At 37.2% G+C, this 26,810-nt stretch overlaps 1 protein-coding gene across 9 annotated transcripts in view; it reads right to left on the bottom strand.

The window, feature by feature from the left end:
- The window catches only part of Ppox (protoporphyrinogen oxidase), a 948,609-nt gene that overhangs the window by 83,793 nt on the left and 838,006 nt on the right, over positions 1-26,810 (bottom strand). For 3 of the 9 annotated variants that reach the window (XM_068364071.1, XM_068364072.1, XM_068364073.1), the window contains exon 1: positions 9,831-9,862. The exons of 2 other annotated variants lie outside the window; for them this stretch is intronic. In XM_068364071.1, coding sequence (XP_068220172.1) covers positions 9,831-9,847 — 17 coding nt within the window. In that variant the 5' untranslated portion in view covers positions 9,848-9,862. Of the gene's footprint in view, positions 1-6,469; positions 6,596-6,915; positions 7,081-9,830; positions 9,863-26,810 lie in introns of those variants that run through there. 4 more of the 9 variants (XM_068364074.1, XM_068364078.1, XM_068364077.1 and 1 more) reach the window with 3 other exon arrangements.

Below are 26,810 nucleotides of genomic sequence, written 5' to 3'. Positions count from 1 at the left end.
ACTTTCACTCGATAGTTTCTTTAAAATATCTTTAAAACGGTCTAGTGATCATGATGAAAAGAAAGAAAGTGAAGCAAAGAAAAGGAAGACCGAATCGAGTGAAAGTGATGAAAATTAAAAATAAGAAAAGAAAAAAGTAAAAAAAAATATAAAATTATAAAAATGAAAAAAAAAAAGCTAAGTTTAAGTTCACATAGTAGTGTAAGTTAGTGTAAATTATCGTACACGTTATCGTACAAAGTCACCGTCCCTACCTCCGCGCTGATCTTCCGTCTCCTCCTGCGTAGAAGTCCCTACACCTGCGCTGGCCTGTCGCTAAGGTAAAGTGTTACATTACGACCTGTTTTTTATTTATTATTTCATTATTATTATTCTTTTTTTTGGTTTGTAATATGTATTTATTATACAGTTATTGTATTAATGTCATGTGTAATTATGTGTAGCCATTTATTAAGGATTTATTATGGGTTTTTAGGCTGAGGAATGAATTAAATCAATTACCATGTATTCTTATGGGAATATTTGCTCCAACATACGATCGTTTTAACATACGAAGCAGTTTCTGGAACAAATTAAGATCGTAGGTAGAGGTATCACTCTATTGTGGACCGAAGCGACTAAGGGCCGCAGATTCTGAGTGGCACACCATTTGACAAATGTTGCCTATTTCACCTGGTACACAACGCTTGAGAACTTCCGCAGGTAGCCCGACATCCTGTCCGCAGTTTTGTCTGAGAAGCCTTCCTTCCTCAACAGGCCCTTGATAACCTCCACGCGTGTAGCCTCAGCCCCTGTGGGTTTTCGTGTACCCTTCGGAAGAGAGGCTGACTTAGCAGGTCTTCTCTTGCCGGTAAGGGCCAAGGAGGGAGAGTGGCCAGGTCCTGAAGATCCGTGAACCACTCCCTTTCCAGACACCAGGGCGCTACCAAAGTCATCTTTGTGGACTTGGACTGTCTTAGCCTGTTGAGAACCTGCCTGATGATCCCGAAGGGGGGGGGGGGGGGGGGGGGGGAGGCGTAGACGTCGAGGTTGTCCCAAGGGTGCTGGAAGGCGTCCTCAAAGGCTGCTGTCGGGTCTGGCACCGGGGAGTAGAATGCGGGGAGTTTTGCGTCGAGTCTTGTGGCGAACATGTCTATCACTGGGGAGCCCCAACGTCGGAGGACTTCCTGTGCCACCTGGGGGTGAAGGGTCCATTCTGACCCTACCACTTGGCCTGTCCTGCTCAGTCTGTCTGCCAAGACGTTCCTTTTTCCGGGGATGAACGTGGCCGTTATCAGAATGTGATTTTTCGGCCCATTCTAGAATCTGAGCCATGAGGTCGCAAAACTCCCATGACCTTATGCCTCCCTGCTTCTTGATGTACACCACCACCGTGGCGTTGTCGCACACAAGTGCCACAGAGTTCTCTCGGAGGAGACGGGCGAATTTTATCAATGCTCTCTGTACTGCCATGACCTCCAGAAGATTGATGTGCTGGGTCTTTTCTGTTAAATTATCAAATAAAATTTTATCATTTGGAGGAAAGTACAGAGAGCATATTGTATATTTCCTCCCTATATCAATCTGTTCAACCCCCGCCTCCAGAGGTGTAGGAATAAACAAAGATATACAGGGAACATCGACAAACTTATATGAGACTACCGCCATGGCTCCCTACTTGGTGATCACATGGTGTCCTATAGCTAATATATTCGCAGGGACAAGGAGTATTAGCATCAAGCTTGCTCTCCTGCAGACATACAATTATGGGTGAATGCTTGTGAATGAAGAGCTCAAGTTCTTCATATTTGCCCCTTAAACCCTGACAATTCCATTTCAAAATGGAGGAGAAAAAGATTTACTTCCTGGAAGACATCTTGTATGAGGTATTCCCATTGACAGTTTTTGATTTAACAATATTTCCTGTAGGCTTCTTAAGTGAGGGTCTTGATAAGTTAGGTTTTCCATTAGCTTTTCAAAGTTCTTTTTACTTAATTCTTGAGGGGGATGGTGGACCTCTACTTTAATTTTTAATTTATTTAAGTAGTTTTCATGTCGAAATGAAATATCAACAGACAAAACATCATATCTATTTGATGTCATAACTATGGTGTTTTTAATGGAAGGGTGAGAGAGAGATGGAGGTGTGTCTTTCCTGTTAAGAGGTGGTGATTTATCACATTTTGGAGTTTTCCCCACTACAGGTGCACCTGATAACTTTTATATGAAACCTCCATCAAATCAAGCAAAGATATAGCCTGAGAGAGGTTACTATTATTCTATGTAATGGGGGACAAAGGTTTGATCGAGGTGGGCAAAGCTTTAGGAGGTTGTATTCTTGCCCTACCATGCAGCCTTTTGTCAGAATAGGGGGAATTTCTTTTTGGGGGAATACTGGCAGCAATAGGTGGGTTGGATGTCCCCGGTCTCATTTTTCTTCCAGATTTCAATACCCTTGCATGGCTTGTCGATATACTCGATAGTCTCTTGGCTACCCCCCACTTATATGTTCGATATTGAATTTATTGGGGGCAGCCTTTTCTAACATATTGCTAGCAGCTCCTATCAGATTTTTTATTGAAATTGCAGTTTAAACTATTAGCCTCTAGTATACATTCTCCATGGTAATCACTGGAGAAAGTATTACATAATTTTTAATTTTTGCAAAACTTTGGAAGGATTCCCATATCTAAAGCAATTAAAACCTTGCAGTGGCTTCTGCTTAAAAGTTCAAACTTTAATCCATTCATTTTCTATGTAAATGTGGAGAGGCACATCAGCATCCTAGATAGTAAGAATAGTCATTGATGTTCCAGGGACTTTATGCACTTTCCATAAAGTTAAAGGACACATAGCCAGTATCTTCTTCCTTAGACTCATACAAGTATATTGAAAACTACTCCCCTTCCTAAAGTTTAGATGGGATTCCTCATCCAACTGTCATCATTCCCTGTCTTTAAATAGCATAGTGTAACTGTGTTTCTGATTTGGTACTTATGAGGAATCTGTTCTTTCCGGAACAAGATATCTTCCGGTGCAATGGTACCTAATTTCTTTTGAAGAAATTTGCCTATCTTTCTATCATTTCCTGTACTCCCTTTTGACTGGGCAATAAGCCACTTTGGTGGTTTTGGCTTTCTCTGGGAGAGTACAACCACCTCTACATCTCTGTAAACACAATCTGCAGGTTTGTATATATCTAGAACCTTAGGTACCCCATCACAAAGAGCACCCCTGAAATACAAATTACTGATTTTAATATTCATAATATCACTACTTGCATTAAAAGCTTCATCATGATTATCAAATGATATCCAAGAATCCCATTTGTCATTTCCAAGTCCCATTCAAACTTTTTTGATACTACCATAACATTGAAATGCTTCATACAGGATATCGTAATTAGTTTTTTTGGTTATTTGGGCGACATGAAGGATTCGCAGCTTCCTTACGTTACTCAAATTATTCGGATTTTGAGCATCCGTAGTATGGTCCTTTTCAGTTTCCAGGTAATCAACAGAGGGGCTAGTTTATAGAGAAGGAGCAATCTGGGTTATCCACCTCTTATCAGAGGATGTCAGTCCTCCTATCCCATGAGGCCCAACACTATAAGAGGCTTCATCAGAGACCAGTCCTCTATCAGAGAGGGTCTGTGCCTCTTTAGGTGGGCGAACACTGGTCAGTGGGGGTAACTACCCCTCTAACCGATTACTCCAATACCTGGCATCACCTATTAACCGCAAATATGGGAAACTTAAAACGGAATCACTGGTGCCAGACTCTTACAGACTAAATGGCATATAAATTTAAAGCATATACAGAGCCTGGACAATGTTCGTACTGTGGGTCACCAACTAAATTTTACTTTACAGACTCTGTGCTGTTGCCGTTAACCATTCACACACCCATACTTATAGAAAGTTGCCACAGTTGGGTAATATTTTCCCACCCTCTTTTCTTATCGCTTTAAGTGCAAGCATCAGTTCCTTCCCAAGCCTTTGTCAGTGTTAAGCCTTGTCTGTGTTTACTGTTTATGTGTACTATTATGGAACTTCCTACAGAAACATGTAATGGTTGTAGTTATCCGTAACTAGAAGCTGCGGGGAAGTTTCATGGAAATTATCACAATGATCCCAAGCCTTCGTCAACCCATCATAAACAAAGTCATTATTTTTAATTAAGTTTAAATAAGTGGATAGAGAATGCAGTTCATTATCAAAGTTACATTGATGTTAGCGTGAGCAGCTCAACATTACCGCTTGCCAGTACATACAGAGATTGACGTTTGTATTTTTTCGTGAGCGAGCTCATGTTGAAGCAAGAACCATTAAGTTTAGAGTGAATCATTTTGAAGAGAAAATATACATTTTCCTGTAGTAAATAATGTGATCTCACAGCAATTGACTTCATTTCAATTACCAGTTTTAGCGAATGTAGTGGGGAACGAAGTAGTCAAACTGATTGTTCTGTTTGTTGGCAATTGAAATGAAGGTCAAATTCTGTTAAAAGTTATTTACTACTGGAAAACTTTTTTTTCTCTTTGAAATGTTTCCCCATCCATAATTATAATACAACCCCCAAAAGGACCAAGGTTAAACGTAATTTGTATCTCATGCGTAATTTTTGACCCAGTGGCTCTTCTCGTCTCTGTTACAGCTGGGGGGGGGAAGCCCCATTTGGTGCAATCTAGGTGGTGCCACATTCCACCAATTGACTTGTGACCTGCACCCAATACTTGATCAGTGATGGCGCGTTCAAGAGTGCTACTGTTACTATCAACCCAGTCGTTTGGGGGTGGGGGGGTTTGGCTGGGAGCTTTTGGTTAGGTTTAAGGTACCCTGACACTTGCACGACTTTTTGCCATGAATTTGTCGTGGCAAGTCGTGATATTTTGTGGCACGAACTAAAAAAAAAAAAAAAAAAAATTACCTCAGAATCACAGCTGACCTGTCCACATTGACACGAACTGGCCCGACGAGTTCACGACGAGTTCACGCATAGTTTGCGCACTTCCCGCATCGTCCCGACGAGTTCACGAACAGTTCGCGCATTGTTCACGACCCAGTCCCGAAATTTTGTCGTGAGCAAAATTTTGAACATTTCAAAATTCTCGTCACGATATGCCACTATGTCACGACAGATTTACGAACACTTCACGCCGAGTTCACGACTCGAGTCGTGACAATGCGTGCAATTGTCAGCCTGGCTTTAGAAAGGAACTTTTGATTAGTTTCTATCCCCATTTATTTCCTTTGTAAAAAGTCTTTATAGGCTTTCATTCTAGTGTTTCAGGCATCTTTCATAACTTAATAAATGTTGGTTTCAGACAGATATTGACTAAAATATAGATAAACACACCTGAATTACACAAAGAACAAATTTTCTCTAACAAAATCACTCTGTCTTCCCAAACTTGTTGGCATCGCTGAATGGCGCACAAGTTTTGTAAATATTCTATTGGTTATGCAAATCAATGGACAAATTTGCGCAGATCTAATTTTTACTTAATCCTTTTACTCCCAGGCTATTTGGAAATTTCCAACCCTTAACCCCCAAGAGTTATTTTTTTTCAAGCACATTTTCCAGTATATTTTTTTTAAATTGCTCTAACAGCCTTAATTTTCGTCATAGAGAGGTTAGGTCGGTCTCATTCTTTTGGAAAATACCTGAAGTTTCTCAAAAAATTATCAAAAATGTGCAAAAAAAATTTAAATAGCATTGTTTTGCAAGAACGTACAGGTATGTCTATGGGGGTAAAGGGATCAGTTTTGTGAAATGTACCAGTACGTCCTTTGAGGGGTGAAAGGGTTAAAATCAATGGGGTTATATGTATGACAGCCATGTCCCATAACTCCCTTTCAACCCTAGTGCTAAGTATGCGGCAGTCTAAGGGGGGGGGGGGGCGCATGCATTAGCCATCCCGCTCCCCCGTTAGGCAAATAGGTAAATACAAGGATTGTACGTTAGGTTAGGTAGTGTTCTATTCAATGGAGGTGGTCCTGTCCCGAGTTATACAAAGGCTCCAATCAAAATAATAGAGCAGGGAGCCTTTGTACATCAGCGACCAGTTCCTCACGCGTTCATTAAAAATGGACATCAACTAACCTAACCTTTCCCCCCTAACCTACAAGCCAAGTCCTTACCTAACGGGGAGAGGGGGGGCGGGGGCTAACGTTCCCCTGCGACCCCCCTTTACACTGCCATATTCTAAGTTAGACATAATAATACATACAGGTGGCCGCTATCATACATACACCCCAAGAGCAGAATTACCGTATACAGTAGTCTGGCAGTTTCACTTTGACCCGTGAGAATACCCAAGATGGTCCAGAGCCAGACAAACAAGTTGCAGTCAGACATTAGTCTACGTGTCACAGAATTATACAAGCATAACTTCAATATTAAACCAAAATACACAATTGTTCGCAAAGTACTTTCATTATTGAACGTCAATGACTAATAATACACAATACTGTCTATATAGAATTACCTTGATTATTCAATCACAAGTTCCGGCCAATCTGTGTACATCCAATCAGAATTAATAGGAAAGTACAAGCTTTTGCCTTTACAACGGATCCTACCTTCTAGCTTCATTTATGCAAGTCAATCTCGTTTCTTTTCTGAAATATATTTACAAAGCCCACAAAGTTTATTTTCCCGATAGTATTTTCTGAAATATATTTACAAAGCCCACAAAGTTTATTTTCTCGATAGTATTTTCTGAAATATATTTACAAAGCCCACAAAGTTTATTTTCCCGATAGTATTTTCTGAAATATATTTACAAAGCCCACAAAGTTTATTTTCCCGATAGCCACTTTTAGTATTCTGCTAATACAAGTTTTCTTTATTCTAAGAAAATAGTTACTTAAAAATTATCAGCCTCGCTATTCCCTGCATTATTATAAAATCTAATGACCCTTGCCTTCTTACCTTCATTATAAAACAATTCTTTCGTTGATGCCTCTGAAAAACTTCATAAATCATATTTCTCAGATGGTAAAACATTCCACTGAAACTTCCTGTGAATTTATAAGGACAATGTACTGTACAGAACACCAGAACGATCTAGACCCCGTCTGCTCCAAAGAATGTCCTAACACCAACTACAAAAAGGAAAGTTAGGTAGGCATCAACAACGATATATACGGGTGACAACTCAACCAAAAATAGGGCAATTTCTTCGTATAGCCGTTCGCCCATTCGTTCCCAGTTGTTATTTATTACATAAAAAAATATCAATAAGAGTAATAAAATCATAGAGAACACAAAATAGCAAACAAACAAAACTGAATCCAAATTACGTACGTGATTGATTAATATCTCATAAATAGATAAGCCCCATTCGAACAACCATACACCCATTATCCGGTTTCTGCCTAAATTTCGGTATGAATAAAAGTTTTACAACGGAAATGCAAAATACTCTCCTCAAAATTACGAATTACAAATATCTGCATTTATTTAGGGAAAAAGTGAAACCTTTACCCATACGAAAAAAAATTTGCACGAACTGGAAATTATTATTCACATCATATTATGAACCATTAAGAAGTGCAGGCTTACTAAACTCAATCCAATTTCGTACTTACACTACTTGTCAATCAAAAGAATTACAAATAGCCCCGTCTACATAATTTAGTTATGTGTAATAACAATCACAGGATATAACCTCATAAACATTATTTTAGTAATGAAATATCTGGGTGAATGTTCTGTTAGGAAACTTGTAATTAAACATGTTATCAGAATTGATTAATGGAACTCATATCTATTAGAATTTATCTAAAGCATAGTTTAAGAAGTTACAAAATACAATTACATAACAGATTAATCAAGGGGTTTTCGCCCCAAGAACAGATTACCCTAGCACTGGCTGAACTGCGATGGCTGTCTATTAAAGCTAGATTAAAGGTTATGTTCAATAAAACATCAGGTTATAAAAACTGCCCGTCCATAATATGTAAGAGAAATAGTATACAGCGCACCCAACACATTGTGTCAACACGAGACTATAACAGTTGTTGATGGTTTGAAGTTAAAGAAGCCAAGATGTAGGCCTACAATAATACCTCGACTGCGAGTTCTAGAACTTTCCAGTATGCGGTCCCAAGATTGTATAACAAGTTCTCGTTTGACATCAGAAAGCTTTCAAAAAGAAGTTGAGGGCTATATTGTTTTCAAAATGCTACAATAACGCAAATTCGACAATTAATAGAGACTATGTGATTCTTTAATTAGACTATTTAAAAGATGTCTACGACAATCAAATTTCGTGGTTCCGACAGGAAGCTGGGCTTCTCCAATTTTCCAGGTGTGCAGGCTTAGGAAAACATTACTCAAAGTAAGTAAATTACCAACATGGGTGTATTTTAATAAAAATATCTTCACCACATACGAACTCGACGTAATCTGTAATGGTCTCCTAAATGTAGGTTCTAGTGATTAAAATTCTAAAAATTCTTAGGTGAACTATTTCAGACACATTGGGGGCAGTTTTTAATTTGATTTTTCTTGCCAGATTTCTAGACGAGAAAATTAAAAGTATTCAAAGCTTTTATTCTAAGTTTTCATAATCTCTCTCTCTCTCTCTCTCTCTCTCTCTCTCTCTCTCTCTCTCTCTCTCTCTCTCTCTCTCTCTCTCTCTCTCTCTATATATATATATATATATATATATATATATATATATATATATATATATATATATATATATACACACACACACACATATATATATATATATATATATATATATATATATATATATATATATATATATATATATATATATATATATATATATGTATGTGTACACACACACAAGGAAAAAAAAATAAAGCCGACTTCCATACTCTAAAGAGGTAGGCCATAAGGACCTCAACTCGAGGAAAGTGAAAATGTAAACTAATGAAATAATTTAGTCAGCTAAACAGATGAACGAATAATCAAGCACTTAATAGATGTTAGGATGATAAAGCGATGATAAAAAAAATGATTCAAAGTTCTGAGAAAATGAGTAATAAGAAAATATTTTGCTTTGAGAGAGAGAGAGAGAGAGAGAGAGAGAGAGAGAGAGAGAGAGAGAGAGAGAGAGAGAGAGAGAGAGAGAGAGAGAGAGAGAGAGAGAGAGAGAGGTATGATTATGACAATTTGGAATAAAAAAGTTTGTCCAGAAAAAAACTCATACCAGATGTAAAAATGAGTCCCTATTTAAATAAGCTTCAATATGATATCTTATGGTTGATTTGATTTGTGAATTTGAGTCACAAGACCGGCCGCTGGGACCGGGGAGGTTCTTCAACTTGTGCTAGGTAGCACAAGGGACAGTGTTGGCTCTCCCCCTTGCGGTGCCTAGATGTATTAGTCATCCTTTGTATCCAATTTCCTAATTGTATAGCATATGATTAATAAACCCCCTTTACTTGTTAAACAGATACTTGAACATGCACCCACGTTCGGCTCCTATATATAGTATGATATATATTTTGAAAAACATTACTATGACATTCAAAACATTGTTTTTCTTATGGAGGGGAAAAGGAAAAATATTAGCTGACAGTCATTATCAATTAATCGATTTACTTTCAATATCAATTATAAATTTGTTGTAAAATAAACTAATCGTTTATTAGTAAATGCGGTTTTACGTTTGCAGTGTGACCTATATATTAGAAGCACTTCTTACACATACTACTCACGTTAATGTTCAGGGTTAATCAATGGCTATCTTTTAATCATAACTCTAATTTCAACGCAAATATCTGTACTGAAGACAAACTTTATGCGAACTATTGTGTAAAGACCCTACTGAAGAGGACAACATTAACCAAATACTCGCCACAATCCACCTTCTATGTGGATACATCTACGATAATTATATACTTCCATCTAGGGAGATGTTGAATTGATGTTTGATGTTCTAACGTCATCAGTGGCCCCGCCCGTTTTTCCAGAGCTTTGGTTGATATAATACTTAGAGTTTGTAAAGAAAAGCAGAAAACAAAGGCCAGAATATGAACAGCAGATATAAACAAGAGAATTGCCATTGTCATATAATGGTCGTCAAAAATAGGTGGCCTGTGAAAGTTGTTCTGTCGTTGAATACTATTTATAAACCCCGGAAGTATATTAAAGTCATAAATGACATTGCAATTATTATTTCTGCTTGTTTAAACCCGCACACTGAAGTAAATGTTACCTTACATAATTACGTTATTATATACGACTTCATTCCTTTTACAATATGTTACATCACTGCTCTGTACGTGTTACTAGCACTACTTTTACTATTATTAGAATTACAATCATTATTACAAGCTAAGCTGCAGCCATAATTGGAAAAGCGAAATTATATAATCTGTAGGGTGTTAAGAGTTTTATCCGCTGGTTCCAATATTAAATTCATCACATGTAATTAGTATTTGGTAAAAAAAAAAAAAAAAACACTGTCATATTTTGTTTTTCATTTTCTATCATGCGAATGAAAAAAAGGCCCTTCACGTTGAGAATTTTCACGCGATAATTTTTCAAAGTGATGTTATTTTGGAAGGCTAATGTTAATTTTTCTACGGTTGAACGCATCCTATTCAGAATGAAAAATATTTCATACCAATCAGAAATATCTATCAATATACCTGAATTTTGCATGATAACCATTAATTTCCTAACCTGTGGATATGTTTACCTCCGCCTCATGATCCCATGTGGTTTTATTCTTCCCAAGCACTGTTTCATATCATTACACAGGGAAGTAAAAGAGCTGATAATGAAATTATCATTTCAACATTTCCGGTCTATTTTGAATATAAAACATATATTATGGTAACTTTTATCACTGGAATAAGATTACTTAACGATTGTAGTGTTTCACCAATGCCACAGCAGTTATCCCAGATATAGTTGGGTAAGGCAATTTTGGACAGAGGCAATTTTGGACAAGTAAGGCAAATATTGGACAGATACAATATCTCTAAAACTATTTATAATTTTCGAAAACTATAATGCTATTAGAAATTGCCCAACCTTCTACTTTATAAATATTAGTATGTCTGGTTTTTAAAAAGTATTAAGTACCCCTAAATAAATTGTTGAATATGGGTGTCCAATAATTGCCTCAGCTTCATTTTGGGGTTTCTCAGAAATAATACATGAAACTATTTTTTCTAAAAACAAATTAGTGGATGATGCTAAAAGAAGGTTTAAAATAAAAAATGGATGAAAAAATATTGAATATCTAGTGTCCAATTTTGCCTCGCCTTGAAAAATGGTAAGGCAATTTTGGACACTTAATTTAAAAAAAAAAAAAAAACATCAATTCATAATGTTAAGTTATTAAGTAATAGATTTTGTAAACTATCTATCTATTTGTCTATCTATCTATCTATCTATCCATATATATATATATATATATATATATATATATATATATATATATATATATATATAAATATATATATATATATATATATGTATGTATATATATATATATATATATATATATATATATATATATATATATATATATATATATATATATATATATATTCTTAATAATTTTAACTAGGAATATAGATGAAGGATAGTTCTTTGAAAATATTTTCTATCATTTATTTGAATAGAAAATCATATTGATTTATAAGAAAATAAAAAAGAAAAAGTTTTCTTTTCCTAGAACATGATAATCAAACCTATTACTAATGAGAAAATAGGGAAAAGTACAAAATTGGAAATAAAGGTGAACAATTCAATATATACTATAGCCATATACGTGACAATTTAAATGCTTGAATATATGACGGGTCTATTTAATTCAACCGAATGCTCAAACAACAGCTTCAGTTGTTTTAAATATGGCACTAAACATTCTCTTTGAGGCATGGGTTCCATAAATAAAGGACCATTAATTCCATTAGTAATTTGAAAAAGGTATGTATCCGTTTGGTGCTCTGGATACTCCTCTACTTCTAATGCCCGGCAGTTGATCATACTGGAATTAGTATGGACCGGCAGGGGTCACTTGCCTTATTTAGATAGGCGCTGCGCGTCACTAAGAAACTGGCTATTCTTTGATGAATTTAGCCTATGAATCCTCTATGGATTTAGTCAGTCTATGGAAAGCGAAAATAAAAGAATTACCCCCAGTCCCGGACGTAGTGGGTTGCTAAGAAACTCCCGGTTTGTAAATACTAAAGAAAAATTGAAAATTGGTAATTGAAATGTTAGAATCATGAATCAAACTGGGAAGTTACAACTAGTAGAGAATGAATTCATGAAATATAGTTTGGATATCTTGGCCCTAAGGAACAGATGGAGTTAGAAGAGAAGGGGTAGGAATAATGATGATGACACCAAAAGCAGAAAAGGCATTAACCAAATGGAGAGCTGTAGGTAGCAGATTGTTACTTACAAAAATTATTATTATCATTATTATTATTATTATTATTATTAGGGCCTATTGAAACCAAGAAAATGAGAATTTTTCACGAGTCCTAAACGGCTTCGGAAGAAAATCGTCGATCTCCAAATGACTTCAGAAGAAATAGCCGTAGACATACTATAGAGTTCTAAAGGACTCAAGAATGGAATCTTCCCGGAGCAGTAGATATTATTATTATTATTATTATTATTATTATTATTATTATTATTATTATTATTATTATTATTATTATTATTATTATTATTACTACTACTACTACTACTACTATTATTATTATTATTATCATTATTATCATTATTATTATTATTATAACTATTATTATTACTATTATTATCATTATTATTATTATTACTATTATTATTATCATTATTATTATTATTACTATTACTATTATTATTATTATTATCATTATTACTACTACTACTACTACTACTACTACTACTACTACTACTACTACTACTACTACTACTACTACTACTACTATTATTATTATTATCATTATTATTATTATTATTAATAATAATAATATGAGTTATTAGGGCTTATTGGAACCAGAGAAAAAGAGAATTTTTCGCGAGTTCTAAATGGCTTCGGAAGAAAATCGTGGTTCTCCAAATGGATTCAGAAGAAATTACCATAGACTTAACATGGAATGCTGAATGATTCCAGATGCAAATCTGAACGACTTCGAAAGAAAACCCTGAATCTCCAAATGTCTTCAGAAGAAATAGCCGTAGACTTAGCATAGAGTTCTGAATGTGTCCAGAACGGAATCTTCACGGAACTGTAAATCAAATCACGTAATTTATTATTATTACTATTATTATTATTATTATTATTATTATTATTATTATTATTATTATTATTATTATTATTATTATTATTATTATTATTATTATTATTAGGGCCTATTGAAACCAGAGAAAAAAAGAGAATTTTTCGCGAGTCCTAAATGGCTTCGGGTGATAATCTTCGTGCATCTCCAAAAATATTCAGAAGAAATTTCCATAGACTTAGCATGGAATTCTGAATGATTCCAGAAATCTCTGAACGATTTCGGAAGAATTTCTTCCTGAATCTCCTCTCCTCTCCTCTACTTTGCGAAGGATAATCGCGAGTTCTTGCGCAAAACGTTTTGGATGAACGGACGGATGGGTATTCAGTCTGGTTATCCTACGATGGCAAGGTGACAGAGGACGAACTAAGGTAGACTTAGCATAGAGTTCTAAATGACTCCAGAACGGAATCTTCCCGGAGCAGATCTGAACGGCTCCGCCCCGGATTCCAAAAAACTTCTGAAGACCTGATCTCTCTCTCTCTCTCTCTCTCTCTCTTTTTTTTAAACATACCTTGCAACACCTCACGACCTGTATGTACTGTAGCTATGGAAATTTACGCAGAGAACATTGGGAGGAGGATTTCACTTTACTCACAGAGCTCGCGTTCTGGCGGAACAGGTAACTGACTGTGAGAATTTTGTTACAGCTGCAGGATGAACTGGAGGCTATTCGGAACACCTTCATCTACAGATAGTTTGGATAGGTGCTGCCGAAGTTGGCGAGCTTTGAAGATCATAATGTAAGCGCCTTGAAGGATAATTTGCTTGCGGTTTAGCGACGATATCCTATTATTGGATTGCATTGGTGCCAAGCGGTGAGCGACGTGTGTTTCTTCAAAATTCGGCATTGAAGATAGAACATATCAGGACGGCATTGGTAAATATATTGTGTTGCTCTTCGTTGACTTTAGTATGATAGCGTATAGTGTATGCCGAGAAATCAATGGCATCCATGTCTTTACCTATCGCCCTTATAGGTAAAGACATGAAAGCCATCGATTTCTCCGAGGAATCTGACGAACCAAGGAGGACAAACAGCACTGAAATGTCTCTTGAAATCTCGAAGGAGACTGGCGAACTAAGCAAAGGAGATCTTGAAAAACTATAAAAGACAGAAGAGAATAGAGAAGGAAAGCCTTTATATGAAGAAGTATGAAAAATAGCCTTTAATTATAGAGGTAAGTCACCTAAAAACTGAAGTCAAATAGCCTCTATTATTAGCGGTTAGTCGCCTTAAAACAGAGGTCTCAAAGAGCCTCTGGTGCAAGAAATAAAGCACCCAAAAATAAAGGTCAAAGAGCTTTTAATGTTAGAGGTAAGGGGATTAAAATAAAAGTCAAAGAAACTCTAATGCTAGAGTATAGCACCTCAAATACAGGTCAAAGAACCTCTTATGCTAAAAGTAAGGAGCCTCAAAACAGAGGTCAAAGAGCCTCTAATGTTAAAAGTAAGGACCCTCAAAATAGAGGTCAAAGACCCTCTAATGCTAAAAGTAAGGAGCCTCAAAATGGAGGTCAAAGAACCTCTAATACTAAAAGTAAGGAGCCTCAAAACAGAGGTCAAAGACCCTCTAATGCTTAACGTAAGAAGCCTCAAAATAGAGGTCAAAGACCCTCTAATGCTTAAAGTAAGGAGCCTCAAAATAGAGGTCAAAGAGCCTTTAATGCTAAAAGTAAGGAACCTCAACACAGAGGTCAAACAGCCTCTAATGCTAAACGTAAGAAGCCTCAAAATAAAGGTCAAAGACCCCTAATGCTTAAATTAAGGAGCCTCAAAATAGAGGTCAAAGAGCCTCTAATGCTAAACGTAAGAAGCCTCAAAATAGAGGTCAAAGACCCTCTAATGCTTAAAGTATGGAGCCTAAAAATAGAAATGAAAGAGCCTCTAATGCTAGAAGTAAGGAGCCTCAAAATAGAGGTCAAAGAGCCTCTAATGCTAAAAGTAAGGAGCCTCAAAATAGATGTCAAAGAACCTCTAATGCTACACATAAGAAGCCTCAAAATAGAGGTCAAAGACCCTCTAATGCTAAAAGTAAGGAGCCTCAAAATAGAGGTCAAAGAGCCTCTAATGCTAAAAGTAAGGAGCCTCAAAATAGAGGTCAAAGACCCTCTAATGCTATAAGTATGGAGCCTCAAATTAGAGGTCAAAGAGCCTCTAATGCTAAAAGTAAGGAGCCTCAAAATAGAGGTCAAAGAGCCTCTAATGCTAAAAGTAGAGAGCCTCAAAATAGAGGTCAAAGAGCCTCTAATGCTAATAGTAAACAGCCTCAAAATAGAGATCAAAGAGCTTCTGATGCTAAAAGTAAAGAGCCTCAAAATAGAGGTCAAAGAGACTCTAATGCTAGAAGTGAGCAGCCTCAAAAAAGAGGTCAAAGACCCTCTAATGCTAAAAGTAAGGAGCCTCAAAATAGAGGTCAAATACCCTCTAATGCTAAACCTAAGGAGCCTCAAAATAGAGGTCAAAGAGCCTCTAATGCTAAAAGTAAGGAGCCTCAAAATAGAGGTCAAAGACCCTCTAATGCTAAAAGGAGTCTCAAATAGAGATGAAAGAGTCTCTAATGCTAAAAGTAAGGACCCTTAAATTAAGAGGGCAAAGAGCCTCTAATACTTAAAATAAGGAGCCTCAAAATAGAGGTCAAAGAGACTCTAATGCTAAAAGTGAGCAGTCTCAAAATAGAGGTCAAAGAACCTCTAATGCTAAAAGTAAGGAGCCTCAAAATAGAGGTCAAAGACCCTCTAATGGTAAACGTTAGGAGCTTCAAAATAGAGTTCAAAGACCCTCTAATGCTAAACGTAAGGAGCCTCAAAATAGAGGTCAAAGAGACTCTCAAAGCTAAAAGTAAGGGGCCTCAAAATAGAGGTCAAAGACCCTCTAATGCTAAACGTAAGGAGCCTCAAAATAGAGGTCAAAGACCCTCAAATGCTAAAAGTAAGGAGCCTCAAAATAGAGGTCAAAGACCATCTAATGCTAAAAGTAAGGAGCCTCAAAAAAGAGGTCAAAGAGAATCTAATGCTGAAAGTGAGCAGTCTCAAAATAGAGGTCAAAGACCCTCTAATGCTAAAAGTAAGGAGCCTCAAAATGGAGATCAAAGACCATCTAATGGTAAAAGTAAGGAGCCTCAAAATAGAGGTCAAAGACCCTCTAATGCTAAACGTAAGGAGCCTCAAAATAGAGGTCAAAGACCCTCAAATACTAAAAGTAAGGAGCCTCAAAATAGAGGTCAAAGACCCTCTAATGCTAAAAGTAAGGAGCCTCAAAAAAGAGGTCAAAGAGAATCTAATGCTGAAAGTGAGCAGTCTCAAAATAGAGGTCAAAGACCCTCTAATGCTAAAAGTAAGGAGCCTCAAAATGGAGATCAAAGACCATCTAATGCTAAAGGTAAGGAGCCTCAAAATAGAGGTCAAAGAGACTCTAATGCTAAAAGTGAGCAGTCTCAAAATAGAGGTCAAAGAGCCTCTAATGCTAAACGTAAGGAGCCTCAAAATAGAGGTCAAAGACTCTCTAATGCTCAAAGTAAGGATCCTCAAAATAGAGGTCAAACGGCCATTAATGCTAAAAGTAAGGAGCCTCAAAATAGAGGTCAAAGAAACTCTAATGCTAAAAGTGAGCAATCTCAAAATAGAGGTCAAAGAGCCTCTAATGCTAAACGTTAGGAGCCTCAAAATAAGAAGTAAAAAACCCTCTAATGCTCAAAGTAAGGAGCCTCAAAGTAGAGGTCAAAGAGCCTCTAAAGTAAGGAGCCTCAAAATGGAGGTCAAAGAGCCTCTAATGCTTAAAGTAAGGAGCCTCAAAATAGAGGTCAAAGAGCCTCTAATGGTAGAGGTAAAGCACTTTAAATTAGAGATCAAAGAACATATAATGCTAAGATTATAGTACCTCAAAATAGAGGTCATAGAGCCCTTAATACTAAAGGTATGGCACCTCAAAATAGAGCTTAAATATCCTCTAATGTTGGAAGTATGGCACCTCAAAATAAAAGGTCAATGAGCCTCTAATGCTAGAGGTAAGGTACCTCAAAATAGAGGCCAAATAGTCTGGCCTATTCTTTGTATATTCACCCTACGCATTGGTTTTCTGCCCACCAGCGCTTTTCTGCGCTTTCACCAAAAATTGTGCTTTAGCAGAAACTGAGCACCAGCAGCATCATGTGAACCAACGCTCCAGTACTCTCCTTCGCAGTCACGCGAGAGGCAAAAAGAACGAAAACTGTTTGACAGGTTAAAATTGCCCCGTTCCCCTCCCCCTAAACGGATAACAGCATGCCCGCCGGGCAAAAAGGGAAGAGGCTTCACAGAAGGGTTCAAGATCGCGAAGATTCCATCTTCGAAGGCGAATCAAATGATTCCCCCTGAAGAAAGGAAAGATGAACATTGTGAAGAACTGCAGAGTATAATAGGTGAGAACCTAGAGAGATGTGAAAATTGTGATTAATGACTGCAATGCTAAAGTTGGAAGGAACAATCAAGGGATAGAAAATGTGATGGGTGTTGAGGTTCTTGGCAAAATTGCGAATGAAAATGGGGCACATTTTATAAGTTATTGTTCAACAAACAATCTTGTTACTGGAGGTACTCTTTTCCAGCACAAGGAGATCCACAAATATACAAGGACTTCACCATGTGGCAATTACAAATATCAAATAGATCACATAGCCATTGATAAAGAGAGGAGGACTCTGGGAAATGTAAAAAGCTATAGAGGTGCAGTTATTGGTAGTGATCACCAGCTCCCAATTGTCACACAAATATTAAAACTGAAAGAACCCAACAGAAATGTAGATAGAATACCCAAGTTTGATACAACTAAGCTTCTAGAGGATGAGCACAGAAATCTTTGTAACTGAATGTAGGAATCTATTTACAGTCTTAAGAGACTTTAAGAGACAAAGTTTTGGGACATGCAGTTACAAGGAGAAAACCATGGATATCAAATGATACTTGGGATACTATAAAAAGAAGACAAAGACAGAAATTGGTTTCTTAAAGTTTTCGAGGAAGTAATGAAAATTACAAGGCAGAGCATGCCAAGTATTTCAGTATTGATAGTGAAGTCAAAAGAAATACCAGGAATGATTGGAGAGAATATTTAGACAGGAAAGCAGATGAGGATGACAAAGCTATGAATTCAGGGAGTGGCTTTGTTGTAGGAATTGCTCTTGGAATTATTAATGAAATCTCTACAGGAAAAAAGAAGCATATACCCATCAAAAAGAAAGATGGATCTGTTATAACAAAAGAACATGAAAAAAAAGTAACGTTGGATTGAACACTTTAGTGAGGTCATGAATAGGAAATACGAAAGGAATAATTTGGTTGATATACCTGAAACTGATGAAGACCTTGATGCGCCCATGAATGAATTAGGTGTGTTTGAAGTCGAAGCTATTCTTAAAAAAAAAAAACTTAAAAGATGGAAAGCTCCTGGATACGAAGGAATAACTGCTGAGATGATATTGCCTGAAAATGAAGTGACTCCCAGATTACCTACAAGATTGTTTTGTAGAATGTGGCGTGAAGAGGCAAAGCCTTATGTATGGGAGCTAGGAGTGCTGGTGAAAATGACAAAAAAAGATCTGACTGATTGCAATCATTACAGAGGCATCACACTTACGTCAGCTGTCATGAAAATATATAGAATGTTCATTCTAAAGAGACTAGAGAGAAAGATTGATGAAAAGTTGAGAGATGAACAAGCAGGATTTAGAAAAGGTAGAAGTTGTACTGACCAAATTTTCATTTAAGACATGTGGTACAGCAATATGTAGAATATAGAATTCCATTTTTGATGGTATATGTGGGCTATGAAAAAGCTTTTGATTATGTGCTCTTGCAAATTTTGTGGAGAGTCCTGCGACATTATGGAGTTCCCCTCAAACATGTAAATTTAATTGTCTGTTCATAAGCATAGCAAATGAAAAGTTAATGTTAGTGGCGTCTTATCAAACGAATTTCCAGTGAAAAGTGGAGTACTCTAAGGGAATGTGTTGTTATCTATGTTGTTTATCCTCCTCATAGATTTTGTAATGCATAGATCAGTTGGGATGGTGAAGAAGGATTGGACTGGATTAGTAACAGAAAATTAAGAGACCTAGAGTATGCTGATGACGCTGTCCTAATTAGCAGAACACCACAGGGCCTGTAAAGCTTGCTTACCAGAATGCATGAAAAATCACATGAGGTTGGGCTCGAGATAAATAGAAGAAAGACAGATGATGAGAATGGAATATGCAATGGAAGATGAAATAGCTTTGGAAGGATAAAGGATTAATTAGGTAGAATTATTTAAATATTTAGGAACTATGATATCTAATATAGGAGCTTTAGAATTTCAGTTTAATGAAAGATTGAAAAAAGCAAATCAGAGGATGGCTAGGTTAAGTCAAATTTGGAAACCAGGTCGCCTAAAATTACATATAATAATCAGGCTATATATCAGTTTAGTGAGATCGGTGTTACTGTATGGTCGTGAATCTTGGTATATTAATGAAACTCATTTTGTAGATTTGAGAACAAAGCCCTCAGAAGAATATTGGGTGTTAAATGACAGGACAGGATTAGAAATGAAACTAAGAGAGATTACTCGAGCGCCACATGTGGCTGAGATCATGGTGAGGGGTAGATGGAGATGGTTTGGGGATACCCTTTGTTCTCCCTAAGAGACATTAGTTCACCAAACTTTAAACTGGCCTCCACAAGGCACTAGAAGACTTGGAAGACTCAGGACTATAAAGCATGAAGAAGGATATTGTGATTGGAGAAGTATTGAATTAAAAGCTGAAGATAGAGACGACTAGCGAAATGTAATTAAGGCCCTTTTCGTCAATAGGCGTGGGAGGAGGTGATGATGATGATATGTGGGCAGTGGCTTCAAGCATCTAGCTCAAGGCGAGTCACTTAGCCTCCTTCTTCCTCTAAAACCCCTTTTGTTGCTCTACCAATGCAAAATAATGGATGATCCTTAATATCTTCCAAAATAATTTGAATTTCTTTTTTATTTCTTTTATTTTAGGTATAAATAAATCCTTATCATTCACTATCGGGACTATCCTAGCAGTTCAGTTATCACTATTTATTACCTGGTCAATTTAAATTTTTTTGTATTTACGTTAGTGTTTGCAGACATTTTTTTCTTAAAGAATCGAGATATTTGGTTGCTTTGTATTTCCATGATTTGTCATGTTTCTATCTCTCTTTGTGTTTTTCCTTTTATTTTTCTTCACATCTTTTTTTTTTTTTTTTTTTTTTTTTTTTTAAATCTTCGATTGTATCCCTTTCTTTTGTAGGTAAAAGTATCTCTTTGATGGTTCGTTCATAGTATGAGGTAACAATGATAAGAATAAAATGGATAGGTACAACTTAGGACGAATATTGTTTATGGGATCAGCTTTGCCCCTCCTTGATGTATCTATCATGCTGTTCACTCTAATGTTGCTCCATTTAACACCATATCAAAAAGGCAACATGACAGTTATCAACATGGAAATTAGCAGGAACAGTGAAAATATAATCTATTTCAATTCCGGAAATTTTCATTTGGATATGTGAATTATTATTGGAACAATGTATATAGTAGAGTTTTTTTTAGATATTTCTAGCATTTGGGTTGACACCCCTCTCGAGGATGTTACCATGTTTTGGTCAATCTTTTTGAAGGTTTCACTCCCTGGGTGTCAACAGCTTTAAGAGTGTCCCCAGAATTAAATAACTTTTTGAAAATCATATCATAACCATCGAGCTAGAAAGAAACTTTTTTTTTAAATGTAACTCTCAGGGTGTCACTCACTTTTAGGGTGTCACCTTGGGCAGACACCCCTTTACTGCACCCCTTATGTCTTATTTTGAATTTCTATGATTACATATATGCATATTTATACATATAAAGTATATTTGTGTGCTCGAATACAAAGTTTGATTTACATATTCATATAGTGAGGCAAAATTGGACAATTTTCAAAACCATGGGCAGGCAAAATTGGACAGGCAAACTTTCCACTTTTTTCTTGGCGAGGTAAAATTGGACAATCTTGGATTACGGAGACAAAAATTTATGTAAGTCTATAATTTTTTTCTAGCATATTTATATTGATAGGGACCACAAATTGTCACAGTTTGCCCAACTGAGCGTTGGCACTTAACGGAGATACAGACGTGTCCAAAATTGCCTCGCCTCTGAAATATTTTTTTTATTACTGTAATACGAGAATTTTTAATTCTTTGATGATTGTGAAACAAGCCATTTTTATAGATGAGACCTCCCTTTCTTGAAAACATGTTTGGTATTTGGTCATAAATTATTAATATAGATTTTGTACAAAGGTTACTAAAAAGGTGTCCAAAATTGCCTCACCCAACTATACCAAAAATAATCATCAACATACCTGAACAATAAAAAGAAACCTTTGAAAACAAATTATAACTCGCGTCTTGAAAAACTCTACATATAAATATGTGATAAAAACATTTGCATGACAATTGAGTCTTGCGCATAAAAAATTTTGGTCGATAAAACTAACCATCAAAATCAAAGCAAGTATCTATTACACTAAGTTGAAGAATGAAAGCACGTTTTTTTTTTTTTTTTATCGGTCAACTTCAGCTGTATATCTCAGGTCAATGATAGCATCTTCATGCCTGGCAAAACTCAAAATGGCAGAAACAATAATTTAAAAATATTTCTTTTGTTTGTAATACACAAAGTGTGGCTTACATACACATATACATATATACAAACACTACCTCACACGCATATCTCGTAGACGGTCATATATATATATATATATATATATATATATATATATATATATATATATATATATATATATATATATATATATATATATATATATATATATGTGTGTGTGTGTGTGTGTGTGTGTGTGCATATATATATATACATATATATATTTATATATATATATATATATATATATATATATATATATATATATATATATATATATATATATATATATATATATATATATATATACTGTAATTGATAATTAAATGTACCGAGGTAACTTTTATCGTCATTAATTAGTATGGGAACAACAACACTTTGAGCTGCCCATGACTCACTTTGCAGCTACAGAACTTTTTCCTAACATTCAGAGCAAGGGATAGGCCTTGCTCAAAGACAGCCGCTTATTGGCAGTAGTAAGACGGTGTGTGATAGTGATGTTAAGCTCTGAGTGCTAAGAAGGAGTTTTGTACCTGGGCACATGAATACCGTTCGCTTTAGATTGAGTCTATAGTAGGGTGACTAATGTGTTCTAGATACTCAGTGACCATGACCAGTATAAATCTCATATTCTATTCGTTTATTATAACTTGCATATGCCACATGTGATAGTTTTATATATATATATATATATATATATATATATATATATATATATATATATATATATATATATATATATATATATATATATATATATATATATATATATATATATATATAAAATCAGTCATTACTAATCCACTGTAGAACAAAAGCCTCAAACATGTCCTTCCACTTGCGTCTGTTTATGATTTTTTTTTGCGCCAGTTCACACCCTCATACTTTCCTAGTTCGTCAATTCATCGTCTTCTTTTCCTTCCCCTTCTTTGTTGGCAATCTCTAGGGCCCCATTCTGTTATTCTTAATAACCATCTATTATGGTATTCTCATTATATGTCCTGCCCATGTCCATTTAAGTTTTCACTCGTATCCAAGTTACCCTTTTTCTGTCTCTTATTGTTATTCCCATCATTATTCTTTCCATAGCTCTTTAAGTTGTAACTAACTCATGCTCTAAGGCTTTAGTAAGGCTCCAAGTTTCTGATGCATAAGTTAATACTAATAGGACCATCTCATTAAATGCTTTTCTTTTTAAAGAGGGTGTAATTTGACATTTCATAATCTCATTGGTTACCAAATGCTCTCCCTCATATGGTTTTCGGCTTTTAATTCAGGTCTCGTGGCATAAGTAAACGTTTACTGTATATATATATATATATATATATATATATATATATATATATATATATATATATATATATATATATATATATATATATATATGGTATGAACACACATCAATACTAAGCAAACAAAAGAAGAGACAATACATATTTATGAGGATTAAACAAGATAAAACAATACGATGATCTATGCAAAGAATGTCGACCCTTTCTAGAAACAAGACCACCCCTTAGGATGTTTTCTTTCAAGTTTTCTTACCTCCCACTTCCTAAGAACCTACGTCTTGGGCTATGTCAAGAACATGGCGACCACCCTTCACTCGGGGCCGTTCTCACACAGGGTGCTAAAAGCGCACCCGTTTTACAATACAACTCTGCCTCACATACATTAAGCCTTATATGAGCTGTAAAAAATATTCGAAATTTCATGAAATTTTGCAGGGAGCATTGCAATGTATCAAGAAACATAGGAAAAGAGCAAAAACTATAATAGTGTACTAGCTGAACTCGGGACGGATATTGCGTATGAGGTCGGCAGTCTCTCGTTGATGTCGCTTACTATCACGCAGTTCCCTGTAATGTTGCTACATTTAACATCACATTTAAGAAGGCTAAATGATATCTATATCTTTTCAATTGTAAATATTACAATGAAATTTGGCAGGAACAGAGAAACTATGTTTCCCATTAATCCCTGAAATTTTCATTTGGATATATGAATTATTCTAGGAACAATTTACTGCACCACCAAAAATAATAATTCAACCCATACCGAAATAAACGTTTGCTGTGAATTTTCTATGGAAGATAGCAACATGAAAATTGGTATGGACAAAGTAAATATCCATCCCATAAATTCCTAAAAATTTCATTTAGATATGTGAAGTATTCTACAAATAATTTACGGCGCCGCCCGCCGAAAATCGGCCTCCCACGAATATCGAAAAATGGCTACTGTGACATTTCTCTATGGCACGTATCAATACGACAATTGGTACGAACGTAGTTCACATAACACTCATCAAACCCGGTGAGAATCGTTTTGATATCTGTAAAACTCTATGGAGTAGTTTGCTCCTCCTCACTGATTCTTTTAGCTAAAAGTCGTCACTTATGAACAAAGGTGACAGCTAGGGTATGCCTATAGCAGGTATGAACACAAAGCTTATATACATCTAAATAATCTCTTAAGATTTCATTTGAATATACTTATTGGTGTAGGAGTTATTGACTCCGCTGCTGAAAATATCAGCCCCTTCCCCCCTGACCACCTCGCTCCGAAATCTATGGTTAGGGAATGACTGGGCTACGCGTTGGGTAAGATATGTACCAACCGTGTGTCACACAATTGTACATAATTCCTTTTGCATATATTATGCTTGTATCTTCGCTCTTCCCTCGCAATAAACGAACATGAAAATTCATGTCTGCTGTTTCTTCTGTAACATTGTCTGTCTTGTTAACTTGTTATGTCCTGTTGCCTTGAGGTTTTGTATATAAAGGAGAGTGTTCTATAACAATATAACTCAGTTGATTGCATCCTGCCTTTGAGTTCACAACCCTCACGCGGCACCGTCACATTGGTGATCCCGGAAGTCGACTCGCTCCCACTGCCTTCCACCCCCACCTCCCTCGCCCCTCCATCGTTGGTACTATGACGGAGACAGACTCTACTACAGCAGTTGGCGCTGCGGCCGCCCCATTGAAACTTTCACCGTTCGCCAGTGGAGAGGCGTTTGCTTGGTTTCAGTGCGCAAAAGTCCACTTTCGTATCAGGGGCGTGACTCGCTCAACCACCAAAGCGGATTATGTTCTCGCGGCGATACCCGAGGACACCTTCCCAGAAATATCCGACTGGGTTTGTGAACAAGGAGACACCCCAATAGCGTATGACGCCCTTAAAACATACCTTCTGCAGCAGTACTCGCCGTCGCCAGCCGCCCGTATAGCAAAGCTTTTTCAGCTCTCGCAACAACCGTTGCGGGACCAAAGGGCTTCGCTTGCCCTCAGGGAAATGACCAGTATCGCTCGCCTTCAACCTACCGCAGGGTCTCCTTGTGAAGTGAACCTACTTCGTGCCCTTTGGATACGCCGTTTACCCGAACCTGTACGTGCTGCCATACCCGATGTCGATAGTTTACCCATAAAGGACTTGATGACCAAAGCCGACGCACTTATGGACAGCCACTTCAAGACCTCCATCAACGCCTCCACCCCTGACGACGAGGATGCCTATTCAACGTCAACCGAAGCTGACATGAATGCCGTAGGACATACACGCCTACCCCGTGACGTGCTGAAGCGGCGACAAAGCCGCCCACCACCCACCAATCGCTTGCGCCCCAACGAACGACTTCTACAGCCACTTACTACCTCCCATCCGCCGCAGTTTTGCTACTACCACATCAGATTCGGGGCAACCGCGAAGCAATGTGCCAAGGATTGTCAGTGGCCAAAAAACGTGTAAGTAGGCCATCGCTTGTGGCGATGGCCTCCCATGTTTCTAATCTTTTCTTTTTACAGGATGCAGGAACGGGCGTGTGATTTTTGGTAGATACGGGTGCTTGTCGTTCTCTTTTGCCAAGGAAACTCTTCAAGGCACGACGTAGTCTGTCTACATCTGCCAACGTCCGCTTGGTAGCTGCCAACGGATCTGCGATACCCACCTACGGTTACGAGAACCTCACATTATCGTTCGGAAACGGTAAATTCAATTGGAAGTTTCTCGTTGCTGACGTCACAATGCCAATCCTCGGTGTGGATTTCCTCTCTCATTTCCACCTTCTGGTCGATGTCGCCCACCGACGATTGGTCAACGCAGACTCGTACTTGTCAACACCTCTTCAACCCACCCCCTCTAACCTCGCTCTCCACATCAGCACACCCACGGATGCCTAAGCCCACCTCCTCAAGTCGTACCCAGAAGTTTTCCGTCCAGAACTTCGCCAAACGCCCACGGTTTCTGCCAAGCACGGTATTTATCACCATATCAAGACGACGGGACCCCCAGTCTTCGCAAAATTCAGACGTCTGGCACCGGAACAATTGGCAGCCGCCAAACAGACGTTCGCCGAAATGGAGAAAATCGGCCTTTGCCAAAAGGCCTCCAGCCCATGGTCGTCACCCTTACACATCGTTCTGAAGAAAGACGGCTCCCTCCATGCGTGCGGGAATTACAGGCGCCTGAACATGTAAACAGAACCGGATCACTACCCCCTCCCAAACATTGCCGATGTGACCTCCTACCTGCACAAAGCAAAGGTTTTCTCTACGCTCGACCTCCTGAAAGGGTATTATCAGGTGCCTATGAACCCAGAAGACATCCCAAAGACTGACATCACCCCTCCGTTTGGTACATACACCTTCAATTACTCCTGTTTTGGCCTTCGTAAGGCTGCGGCAACGTTTCAACGTCTCATGGATGGCATCTTAGGGGACCTCCCTTTCTGTGTATGTTATGTGGACGACATACTTGTGTTCTCCTCCTCAAGAGAGGAACACCTCCGTCACTTGCGCATCGTGCTCGACCGCCTGCAACAAAACGGCCTTGTAGTCCGGTACGACAAGTGTACCTTTGGCGCCAACGAAG

This window comes from Palaemon carinicauda, chromosome 41, assembly GCF_036898095.1.
Source record: "Palaemon carinicauda isolate YSFRI2023 chromosome 41, ASM3689809v2, whole genome shotgun sequence".
In the NCBI taxonomy this organism is placed as follows: domain Eukaryota; kingdom Metazoa; phylum Arthropoda; class Malacostraca; order Decapoda; family Palaemonidae; genus Palaemon; species Palaemon carinicauda.
This window is presented reverse-complemented; position numbering and strand designations above follow the sequence as displayed.